Genomic DNA, 12,592 nt, shown 5'->3' on the forward strand with positions numbered 1-12,592 from the left:
TTTGCAAAAGAAGGTCCAAATATCATCAAGACTATAGAGTGATCTCAATGAACAGGGATTCACTACACTTGAGCATGTAGCACTGATATGATTATTCTTCATTATTAGGAAATATGACAATTACTGATAATGGCGGGCATTTTGTCAAAGGGCGAAGGGAACATGTCTGATTATTGTATTAAATACTCTTTGTCCTTTGTTTACTCTGCATAATGCATCAATCATGTCAACGCACTGATTGGTTGTAACAGCTCAGACGACCGCTAAGTAAGCGCTTTCCAAAGTATCTGTGTCGGAGTTGGCCTATTCTATCTTGTCCTTTTCATGGGTTTGGTAGTAGACGAAAATGTCTCCTTTTGGTGGCAATTTTCTGCACTTTGACATGGACATCCAGTTAGCTAAATACCTACCTTCCTATATGCTTGCTTTCTACGTCGTTCTCCGGTCCGTCATGAAGTTCGAGGTAATCAAAGAGACAGCTTGACTCCTGCTCCACATCGAACTTTTGGTAGTGGAAGCGGATAACCGAACCGTTAATCCGCCACACGCATTCCAGACTATTCGGATAGGGGTGGGGGAAATCCGGCGTCTCGATTATTCCTGTGCCTGCAACGATGTGATGCCATACGAGAATTATGCGAAAGAATTACGTTTTTCAACTCAACTCAAAGCGACATTTAGTTCACTGGAAGAAGAAGAAGAAGAAGAAGAAGAAGAAGAAGAAGAAGAAGAAGACTGGCTAATGTAAGTTTAAGGATGAACGAAGAAAGCACACATACTATAACGTATCAAATACGGAATAATGAAAACCACAAGTTCGTCTTCAAAATTAACAAAGTGTATTTTCGGGTTTGTGCTTATTTTTTCATAATGCCACTCATGGCAAAAAAAAAATGCTTGACGTAGTAAGTTGCAGTGCTATCATTCATCTTCTGTAATGCTTTTCGCACATACATGTTTTGCTAATATATTCTGCATATTTCTGGAGGGTTAATGCAGTCTTGAAATGTTCATGCTGCATGCGCACTCATGATGGGACAAAATTTGCGTTTGACAAAACAGATTAAGTTTCCCGAAGGAACTCATGGATACATACATGTAATAAAAAAACTATGTAAACTAATGATTAAGTTTATTCTCATATGCCAAGTTGTTCATGTACATCATTCAAATGCAATTAATTTTGTACTGCGTATCAATAGTATCATTTTTTTTTCAGCTGATTTGGAACTTTATTTTGCAGGGAAATACAGATCTTTCTTCTCTTGCAATGTTGTGTGTGGATATGGTATGCGAAGTTTCTTTTCTGAGGTGATACAATCACACTTTTGAATTACATTGATAAGTTTGACTTTGAGACAGTTGACTAACAACCCATTACTGGATGTCACCATTTAACAATCAATCATCCAGACTTTAAATACATTGTAGTAAACAAGAATATTTAACTGGATTAACTGCATGTGCTATATAGATTTTCATGTAACACATCCAACAAATTTGCATATATATTCCTCTTCAGAGGAATATATATCTCTCATATTTTGAGATAAATGAGCATTACGTACCATTTAGGACACCACCACACTTTCTGCCTGTACCACGTGACGTCTCCGCCGCGCGGTACTCGATGACGAAACCGCCCTCATGCGGCCAATCCGAGTTGTAGTGAATCATCATGCGATTGGACGTTGTGTTATAGACGCGTTCATTATCGCCCTCCCCGCATATCCGAGAGAGGTGTCCGGATACAGCATTCTCCCCTCGGATAGCCAGATAATCCGGACAGTCGCTGTTAACCGGCCAGTCATAAATGTCAAGTCTGAGCCAAAATAATAAAAATGATAATTTCATATACACTCATCCATATCACAGATTCATGTTTACATAACCCACTACCATGGCAGGCTTGGTTGTTGCATGCATAGTTCATGTCTTTGTTACTTTCTTTTTTCTTTTCGTTCGGTTTGGTGTTCATCTTAACCGTAACCCAACCCTGTAGTCTGTAAACGAGTAATCATACTATATGCATGATAAGTGATCAACCGAATATGAAATGGAACATAACAACTGTCTGGTCAATACAAATTTAGAAAAAAAAAATGTCAACATTCAAGCTTTTGAGTAAAGTTCTAATAGACTGCTTATTAGCAGTTGGCAAATGCTGATTACGGACAAATGATATCAGCAGATCCCAGAAGCTTACCCAGAGGTCCGGAGTAGAGGTCAAAATATCTCATTCGAGTGACCCTGAAGTCAAGTAACTTTGAGATCTTCTTTCGAAGGGAGCCAAATATGACGCACATACATATTACACGAACATACAAATAAACACCATAACAACACAGTATTATAGATTACACGAATACACATAAATACACACCATCACACCATAAAACTGTCATACACACACGCCCCCCTTCCCACACACATACACACATACACCATCCCACACTCTGAACAGGCCACTACATGCACTCACCTGAACGTGATCCCTGAAGTGCTTTGCAGGTTGATGAACCAGATGCAGTCGACAGAGTGCGTATTGTTGGCGGGAATGTCTGGTCTGGTAATGACACCCTCTTCGTCGTGTAGGTGGCCCCCACATCCGGGTATTTCTGCCAATGCACGGAAGTGTCAAATAGTAATCAATGAGACATTAAATCTAAAAACACAGTTCAGCTTGTTAATGCATCTTTCTTCTCTTTCATTTCCTCTCTTTCTCTCACTTTCTTTCTCTCCCTCCTCTCTTCCCTTTCTGACGAATTACGTTTGAAGTAGGGCCTACTGGATATTTCGGTGTTTTCGATATAGGCTGATTGGCATTATTGGTTCTGCATGTTTGTTTTCTTTACGACAGAGAGTTGCGAGCAGATTAAGCCCGTGCTTTCCAGTCTTGACCTCTATATGTCCCCCTTCCAGTCATATATATTTGGATCATCGCTTTTTCAGTCAGTAGAATGTGATGCGAACTCTTGCACTCTGTTTTGATGGAAACAGGAATAATTGTAAAATTTTCAATATCAGAAGTCAAATATCAACCAAATTTCTCACGAATAGCGAGGTGCCTAATCTCGATTCTTTCACTTTTACTTACTCGATTCTTTTAACGAAGTATACCAATTTCGTAGGAAAAGGGTTAAGGTGGACGAGACTGATTAATTTTGAATTCCGTCTGGTATTTTATCTTACAAAGACATCATTGAACATTGGTACATTGTCCTCATCATGATAGAGGGAAAATCCATGAATCTATTAAGTGCGGTTGCTCATTGAGCGGTAAAGTTAACTTTTCGAAGGTAAACAATGAGAAACAGTGAGAAACTTTACCTAAGACCAAAATCTAATTGAACAAAATGGCATATACGATCTACAAGTACAGTCTATCAAATTATCTAAAGTGACATGTTAAAAATAGATAAGGGGGTGCGGAAACAAAGTATGAGGGTAAAGGAATGTGAAGCGATATTCAACTACACGTGTAATAGACATGTTGCTTATCATGATGCTGGCGGGAACACGAGCCCCTCCCCTTATAACCCACGTGACACAGACCCGAGTGACGATTCTTACCTTGACAGTGTTGCCCGTCTTCGTGGAGAACATACCCGGGTTCGCAGGAACACATGAACGACCCAACGATGTTATGACAGTGTTGCTCACAAACGTCCGTGCCTCGATGCTCACATTCGTTCGTGTCTGCAAGTTAATCAAAGAGTTAGCGATTTTAGGAGAGAAGGACGGTAGCCTTCCGTTAATTTCAACGAAGTATCAAAGATAAAACATAGTCCTCAGAAGGGTTAGAAATTAATCTTCCAACATTTGGAATTTGCTTGCAGTATATCCAAAGGGTCTGACAAGAACTTGTCTGGTTGACGCGATTTGCCAAGAAAATCAGTTGCTTTTATATCATTTTAAGATGGAAATTGTAAAGTAATTTCGATCGTATGATACGCGCCCTTTATTCCAGAGGAGCCCTTCCCGTTCAGAACAATGGTTGATAGGTAGAACGTTACGTGACAACCGACTGTACCCTTGCAATCGTATTTTTCCAACAAGATCCATGAGATTCACTCTAGCGCGTAAGATCGGTGAATACTCCTATTACCCGATTTACCGATTATCGATTATGAATAATCGAGTATTTAAAAACAAACAACAAACGATTACGACGTCGTAGCAACAGTGATCGGGTAAACTCTTAGACATTCGTACATTCGAGAACCAAGACATTGGGTCACCTTTTTTCTTTTTTTTTTTCTTTTTTTGTAACAGAATAAGGTTTCAGAAGCCAAACTAGTAAAATGAGAAGAGTGATACTATACAAAATAATTGTAAAACCTTATGGTAATTATGTCTGCATGGTTACGTTGTCATGAAACTGAAATGATGAAAATGACATAACAAACTTCGAAAAATGGAGGGACCCACTAAAAAGACAAAGCTTGCAGAATGTGGACCCCTCAGATACAGAGCGTCAATAAATAAAAAAAAAAAAAAAACGTTAATGCTCAAAAGAAAAAAAGCTCTAATCATGATTGCTATCAACGTAAACATGGGATAATAATCATTGTCACATTAATCATGTTCCTACTAAGTGTTATCTTGAAGGCAATATAAAAAGAAACTAGGCAAGAAAAGGGAGATTTATACTCAACATAGGATTACATCGGTATGGAATACGTAGATTTTAATCAAGACTCTGATATTTATTGTCTTTTACAACGTCTTTAGGAGCACTATTTTGTTAAGCTGATGAAAAAAAAAATTAGAAAGAGAGCGGATTGATTTAAGGCTGGCATGCAGTCAAGAGAGATTTTGCCTTTTGTCAGGGTTGCGTACAATGGAGTCAATTTCAAGAGTAGGGTGGGGCAGAAGCTTGCGCGATTGTGATGTCATCCCCTTCCTGGCTAATGAGAACATGTTATTGATTGCATGTGCGCGCCGCGTCCCGTACGCATGGCAACCAAAACGGCATTATAATATCCGGAAGCCTAATTCATCAATACTAGTAACCTTATATACTAGTACGTGAAAATAATATTAGTGGTGTATACTACCGACGATCGACTCCCAGCAAACGTGTTACCTGTGCGCAGCTTGATCTGCAGTAACATTTCACGTCCATTTTAAGTACGTGGACGTTTCCATATACAAGAAAGCGAATTCAATGGGATCCAACCTGTGGCGTAGGCAGTGAGTTTTGTTTGGTATTTAATGCGTAGTCTATATTGATATATGATTTAAGTTTCTTATATACGCTTGAATCACCTTTCAAATTAGTGTCGTTCGCTACTCATCACGCTAAGTGAAATGCTACATAAGTTATTTCAGGGATATTCCTCGTTTAGATCAAAACCCAAACCAAAGCAATTTGAAGGAAAGATAGGTGAGGTAAACAATGGCACTGAAAACTGTCATATGTAATAACAACGCATGTGGAATGATGTAGGGATTTAAAAAGACGGTGGCGTAGACTGGATAATCCGTCGATGATAATTTCTGTAATGATTATTATGTTCAACTTGAAAGAAGTGTGCTCATGTGGCAACAAGATGGGCCTAAAAGACAACAATCCTAGCTGGAAGTTCATAACTTGATTGATGGATAACGTAATTATATAGAATATGAGTCATCGCTAACCACATCAGTCACAGTTGACACTGTGGTTGTGTACAGTTACTGTCCCATTCGTGAGAATGTAGAAGTTGTAGGTCTATGTATGTTATCATAGGGACTCTCAGTGTTTGGCTTTCGTTATGTACTCTAACGGGCTATCTACAGTAGATATGAAAGTGGCAACATGCCGTTTGCCGTTATGACGCAATATAATCATGCTACGATTTAATATAGTGAGCAACTACATTGATAACAACGTCCAAAATCACTATGACTGATTATGTGCTGTCTGCTTTTCACGCATTCACTCAAAATAGTATTTCATGATGAAGTTCACCGACTTGACTCAGCGTGCACTGAAAGACCTGGAAGACCGCTCTAAAGAGAGAGAGGCAAAGTTCAACAACGTCCAGGCAGAGTTTGACCAAGTACAAGATGAAATCCATGAGCAGTTCAACTACATGAACACTCGTCTCTTGAGAGTAAGAGCTTGAGCTTCTGGAAAATGTTAAATTCATTATAATTATTTTAACCCGAAAAGGGGGGGGGGGGAGGGGAGGTGAATCAACCCCCCCCCCCAACATGTTCCACGACCATTCCGCCGCACGAAAATTTTTGACCGCGCCGCTCGCTGACTTTTTACTTTCAAGTCTCGCACATCTTGTGACACCATTTTCGCGAAAATCGGCACACAGTTACCACACATACATGCTTGCCAGACCGAAAATAGCTCAAAACGTGATATTGTGTACAAAGTAAATACAAATGGACTTTTTTCTCACGTTATTCAAAAAGATGTGATTATATTCACTTTCATTGGCTGAAATCAATTCATTTCTGCATAAATATGCTTGAAAAAGGTACTGTGATAATTTTTTTTTGCGATAAATAACAAGAACAAAAGGTCGAAAAACAAAGAAATACACAAGAAATTCATATGACAGCAAAATACATAGGAAATTAATTTTGATAACTTTTCTTCAAGTGCATTGTTAGGAATGCTACAAAGAATTTTTACACCAAATATTAGGATTCTACATAGGAGCTTTATTTCAGGTTTAGAGCAAAACATGTGACTTCACGCATATTATATTAGCCTTATTACTTGGGTAACTCTAATATAGAATTCAAGAAATTCAAATTTCATTTTGTTAAAGTTTGGTATATATTATCCCACGCGTAAATACTTGCCAATTTTCGATCGACGGTTGAGATTGTTGTTGTTGTTGTTGTTGTTCATGTTCCATCTGTGAAGATGGCTGGATAGCCCATATTCAGCTACACTAAGCTGGTCTTCCATGGGGTCCAGTTGGATGTGGGGTGGGGCCACTTCACCGGGTTGGACACCCTGCTCTTTGCGATGAATGAATGAAGCGGGATCTTTTACGTGCATGAGCTGTGACTCTCTCATACACGGGACCTCCATTTTATGTCCTATCCGAGGGACAGAGTGTTTTGCCTCTTGCTAGAGGGGACGGTATGTTTACACACAACATTGCTCAGTCCAGACTCGGGTTCGAACCCGGGCCGCGTGATCGTAAGGCAGACGCGCTACCGACTGAGCCAACTCACCGCCCATCGGGGGGGGGGGGGGGGGTTGATTCAATCACCCCACCATCCCCCCCCCCCTCCCCTCCCCCGACCACAGAACAGCCAAAAAAGGCCAGGCCTGGTTAGGATTTATAGTTGGGATATTTTTATTTGTTTATCATTATGACTAGAGGGGTTATCAACATCATCTTTGTCATAATGATAATTCTCGTTTTCCATCTAGACAAACATCTTCAGTGTTTACACCGCTTTTCACTTTTACCATATTTTTCCTGATTCAGTTGGTTACCACGGAGCTCCAGCTGGACGTCATGCGGCACAAGGCGGAAGAGATTAAGGCAAGACTGGATGAACTGAAGGAGGAGGCAAGGAAACCCGTCAAACCTCTGGAGAGGGACCTCTTCTACCCCAAGAGCTGGATTACCATGTAGCTATGGCAACGATCGGCTTGCCAGAGTACCAACGCCAATCAATGATACGTCATCTTGACCTTATATGGACTTGACCCTCATTGTGACGTTGTTATGACAAAGTGCAATTCATATTAATGGCGGAACATCACTGAAACAGTGAAATGATGTATTCTTAGCCATTCATCATAGTTCTTCTATTTGCTTCTATGCAGTGTACAGTACGTAGTGACAGCAAAGTGCTGAACCTACAGATAGACGAAAACTGAATTATTTTTTCCTTTTCGTTTTTTCTACCATTTTGAATATGATTTTAAAGGAAATAAGTCAGGATAAAGAATTGATGAAAATGAGGTGAAAATAATTTGACTGGTAGATTTAAATACGATGGGACAGACTTTGCTACAGCCCTTCCTCATTGTGATGTAAAGAATTGGCAAAAAATGGTTTGGAACAGAAATCTCAATTTTGCAAACGACAGGGTTCCCATGTTTGCCCCCCCCCCCACACACACACACACAAACGCACACACACACCTTTCTGCATTTTTGAACCTTACGAATCGGAATGAATGACGCCATCCATGCATTCGGGGTTTTTTTTCCTTAAGCACTCAAATCAAGAAATTCCTGATAAGTGTACTTTGTTTGTCGATTACTATGGCGCCTTGTATAATGCGAACAAAAGAACGTGTCAATTTTATTTATTAGCTATCAAATCTTATCTGTTATACTTGTAACATGATGACCAGTTCATCACAATACTCCACACTCTTGATCTCGGGTATACTGAAATCATGAAACTGGTTGCGAAGAAAACAAAACAAAAACTATATTCGCCTTTGATCGTGTTCCTCCTAATAGTTTTAGCTCTTCTCTTTTTAAAATACTAGAAAAAATGTGGATGTTCATCCTTCACAGGAGAACCCAACATTGCATTTAGAATAAAAACTAGAATAAAATCCCGTATGCAGCTGTATTGTCTGTTGCTTTACGGTCTATATACAACGTGAAGAGATGAAAGACCCCAACCCGCATTTTCCAAATGTTAATGTCTATGTTTATATCATATCACTGTACTTTAACACAAACATGGATGATGTAAGGCTTTGGTAATGATTTTAAGGCATCCCGGCAAGTGTACCTATTTCTTCTTCTTCTTCTTCTTCTTCTTCTTCTTCTTCTTCTTCTTCTTCTTCTTGTTAAGTCTGCCTCCTTCGGTTAGCTGAAGATTCTTGCAGACTGTGTGTATTTACCGTTATGACGTCCATTCGAATGTTATTTAGCATGCATTATGATGCAGCTTATTTACAGATATTTACATGCACATTTATATTTCATATATTCATATATTAATATGAAGTAAGGAAGAAAGAGCGGGAAAGAAAAAAAAGGGGAGAAAGCAAAGCAACCAAGTGGGAAAAAAAAACAGGAGGAGTGTAATAGCAGAGAGAAGAAAAAAAGCATTAAGAGATAGACAGGTGGAAAAGAATAAAGACAAAATGGGACTAGGAAAGGAAGAGAGAGAGAGAGAGAGTGAAAGAGAGAGACCGTGTTTGTCTCTCACTCTGTGTGTGTGTGTGTGTGTGTGTGTGTGTGTGTGTGTGTGTGTGTGTGTGTGTTTACGTATGGGGAAAGAACAAAGAGACAGAGGGATGGACAGAGTAAGAGGGAGAAAGAAAAAGAAAGAGGCGAGATGGAAAAAGAGATAAACATTATCTCAGTGAGACAGGTGTTCCACTGAAAACTAGCCATTCAAGACAGGAAGTTGTGTGCCATGGCAAGCATTCATCTGACGCACACACTTTACTGCTTGCGCACAGAGGCGTACAGGCGCTGAAGAAGGCGCGCGCCATGCCATGAAAAATTAAACAGGCAGTAGTATAGTAAACTGCATTTGCATGCCAATTGCGTTTGCATGAACTATTAACCAGAGACTATAAGTTAGTCTGCATGTCGAGATGGAGCGACAGCTGCTTCTAAAAATCATCGTGAGATTACATTCCTGGGGATGTAACGTGCTGTTTGCAGACTTACAGCGACATCTAATGAGGCAGGTCGCTGAAGATGAATTCGCTTGCCGAATCTGACTCGGAGTCGGTTTTCAGCGGCTTCGGGTTGGACGAGATCCCGCTTAAGGAGAGAATGTTGATCATCAGCGACTGGATGCAGCTAAAGAAGAACTACAAACGCCTCGAACACCGCCTCGACTCGATGCAGAGCGACCTATCGGCAATTCGGCGACGGACATCGGAGCTGACGTCACATCTCGACGATCATGTCGAACAGTGCTGTCGCGTCGAACGTCGTCTGGCAAATCTCCACGACGACTTCAACCACCTCAGCGACAGCGTGTGCGGGCTGCGGCAGCAATACCTTGACACCCCAGCAGGCTCATCTCTGCCATCATCGCACGTCGATGGCTATCAGACGGAGTTTGTCATGTCATCTTCAGGGACAGGTATGAAAAAATATGAAAGGAGAGCCATGACCACTGAAACAGAGGATCACAATTACGAGTTCCGCGAGTCGCAGACGTTAGCCGGAGAGGAAGAAGCTACAGAACATGAAAATGAGTTCTCTGCAGATGGCAACGGATGTGAAACGCAAAGTAATTCGGGGCAGGAGAAGAGGCTGTCTGCTAGATCTCTTTCAGACGAACAACGCGTGACCACGGTGCAATCTCTTTCTGCTAATGATACCTTTACTACAGAAGCTGACAGAAGCAATGAATCTACCAGCACTATTTACCAATCAATGTCATGCACTAAAAGAAGTAACTTCCTTCGAACATCTACCGATGCCGCTAAAAGCAAAAGCGTAACTGCAAAGGCACAATACGGAGACTCGTTTCATCAGTCTGTTGTGCTTCCATCGCGGCTTGGTAATAAAGAAGTCTTGTCAACGTACACGTGGCAGTTTTTCCAAATTTACGACAGGCTCGTCGATCGTCGAGTAAACAGAAAGTGTCAGACGACGCGGCGACGACTCAACGACGCCTCGTCGACCGAATCGACGAAAGAGAGCGGCCCCAGCGATTCCGACTTCGACGCGGCAGGGTCGCTGAGCAACTTGAGGCAGAGGGCAAGGAAAGCTATCCTGCGGAGACTCGCCCTGAGCGAATCGATGTTTAGCGAACTCCAGGAGTTCAGCGATGCCGTTGGTCACGGACTCGGAGACAACTTCGACACGGCGAATGTCACCTACGATGACGTCAAGGGTCTGTTGTCATGGTTACAGGCCGTTGATGCTGATGTCTTCCGACGTGTTGTTAAAAGAGATGGAGCAGTGGCGTTACGAGATAGCCTGAGGGAGGCATTGCGCGTTGCCGTCGCGACGGTCCACGCAACTTTGCACCCATCAAAGGACAGCGAAGACACGGACATGGATTCCTCAGTAGATCTTCAGTATTGATGTGCGAATGGGCAAGCATGAGATTTTTTAAAGTCTACCTGGCTGGTTTTGTAGCTGAATGTTTCGCGATTACAATGCTTAGAGGATGTGCTACGGGCAGAAAGAGCTGTAAAGTCGCATATAAGTATGCGTCATTTTAAACGTTCACCAGTTTGTTTACACTTGTTCCCCTCCCCCCTTTTCGTTTAGTAGATCCATGTTGTAAATTTAGGGTACGTTTACGCAACTTAATTAGGAAGCAATCGTAATATATTGACCCTGATTTTGGGTGTTCGAGCGTATTTCTTTATCTATCTTTATTATGGTATCTATCAGCGTGCGTGTGTGTGTGTGTGTGTGTGTATATGTGGGTGTGTTGTGATCTGCTTGGTTTTTTCGTGAAGCTCAACGAGCTACTCTTTCCACTTACCTACACACTGGGTCGAACTGTCGGGCGATATATGGTAGCCTATAGGGCATGCGCAGTGAAAGCTACCGACTGTGTTCACGCATATATGCGAGCATCCTCCGTTGTCACGTTGACATTCATCAACATCTAAAAGGGAACAGACAAGAGATAGGATTATTACTAGTATATGGAAGCTTTGAATTCTCCCAGAGCAACAAACGAGCAATATTGTAGAACTCATTAAAGCTAGTTGTTTGTTTAGTGTTTGTTAGTTTGGGGTGTTGTTTGTTTGTTTGTTTGTTTTTTGGTCAGAGCTCAATTTTTGTTCATTTCATGCTAATGAGAATTTTTCATCATAATTCATCTTAACAATCATGAAATATTCATTGTATAAGCCTCCTGACAGTGTGTTGCTTTTATGTCAGTGTACATAAATGTTTACAAGTGCGTCTGTCTGTTCGTGTGTGTATGCGTCTGTGCGTATATCCACGTGTGCGTATAGTGATACAGTTCATGTAAGTGCATATTAGTAAATATAAGTTTACAAATATAATACCGTATACAGAGGTACCCTTGCAAAGTGGAAAAGAGATGTATGCTATGATAAATGTTATTTTGCGTTTAATCATCTATTTTCATGAATTTTAAAACATTTCAAGGGGTTTGTCTTGTTATTGAGAACATATTTTAAACGTATGTATTGAGTTCATCATAGCATAATGTATACACCTGTCTGCGTGTGCTGCTGTCCAGATATAATGTGATTTTTATGATTGAATGTACAGTATTGTAGCCATGTACTGTACGTAGTATAGTTTGCTCTTTTGTAATGATTGACTACTTTGCCAACCACTCCGTGCCGATGCTGATGGTCTCTTGATATCTCTCCTGTGTCGTGCCAGTTTTGGTACAAAATCTATCAAGATCTGGGCCCCATTTCATAAAAGATGTTAGGATGGCAACTCTTGCTGGAATCTTGTCGTTACTATGACAATTGCCATTCCAGCAAGAGTTGCTATCTTATCAACTTTTTATGAAATGGGCGGGGCCCAGATGACCCTTTTGGGACATGCATGTGGCAACTGAAAATAAAAACAGATAGAAGCACATTCCTACACAGTGAATTCTCCAGACATGTAGCTTGAACGTGTGTATTTGAATAAGAATGATATTGAAGTTGCAAATTGGAGTCGATATTCCAATTAGATTGT

At 40.8% G+C, this 12,592-nt stretch overlaps 2 protein-coding genes across 2 annotated transcripts in view; one reads left to right on the forward strand and one right to left on the reverse strand.

Annotated features, from left to right (window-relative positions):
* The window catches only part of LOC140244352 (bone morphogenetic protein 1-like), a 37,871-nt gene that overhangs the window by 152 nt on the left and 25,127 nt on the right, over positions 1-12,592 (reverse strand). The window contains exons 11-15 of the mRNA XM_072323995.1: positions 11,403-11,528; positions 3,574-3,699; positions 2,483-2,618; positions 1,569-1,822; positions 411-606 (exon numbers count right to left, since the gene is read on the reverse strand). Of these exons, the coding sequence (XP_072180096.1) occupies positions 411-606; positions 1,569-1,822; positions 2,483-2,618; positions 3,574-3,699; positions 11,403-11,528 (838 nt within the window). The remainder of the gene's footprint in view (positions 1-410; positions 607-1,568; positions 1,823-2,482; positions 2,619-3,573; positions 3,700-11,402; positions 11,529-12,592) is intronic.
* On the forward strand, positions 5,046-8,540 carry LOC140244552 (uncharacterized). Its single transcript, XM_072324177.1, has 3 exons — positions 5,046-5,196; positions 5,937-6,101; positions 7,452-8,540. Exons 2-3 carry the CDS (start codon positions 5,943-5,945, stop codon positions 7,599-7,601), a joined length of 309 nt encoding a protein of 102 aa, XP_072180278.1. The 5' UTR covers positions 5,046-5,196; positions 5,937-5,942; the 3' UTR covers positions 7,602-8,540.

This window comes from Diadema setosum, chromosome 21 (assembly GCF_964275005.1).
Source record: "Diadema setosum chromosome 21, eeDiaSeto1, whole genome shotgun sequence".
NCBI lineage: Eukaryota > Metazoa > Echinodermata > Echinoidea > Diadematoida > Diadematidae > Diadema > Diadema setosum.

Coding starts and splice junctions, on each gene's coding strand:
- LOC140244552 (XM_072324177.1), top strand. CDS start 5,943: ATGATGAAGTTCACCGACTTGACTCAGCGTGCACTGAAAGACCTGGAA. Junction 6,102..7,451: donor TGAACACTCGTCTCTTGAGA/GTAAGAGCTTGA, acceptor TTCCTGATTCAG/TTGGTTACCACGGAGCTCCA.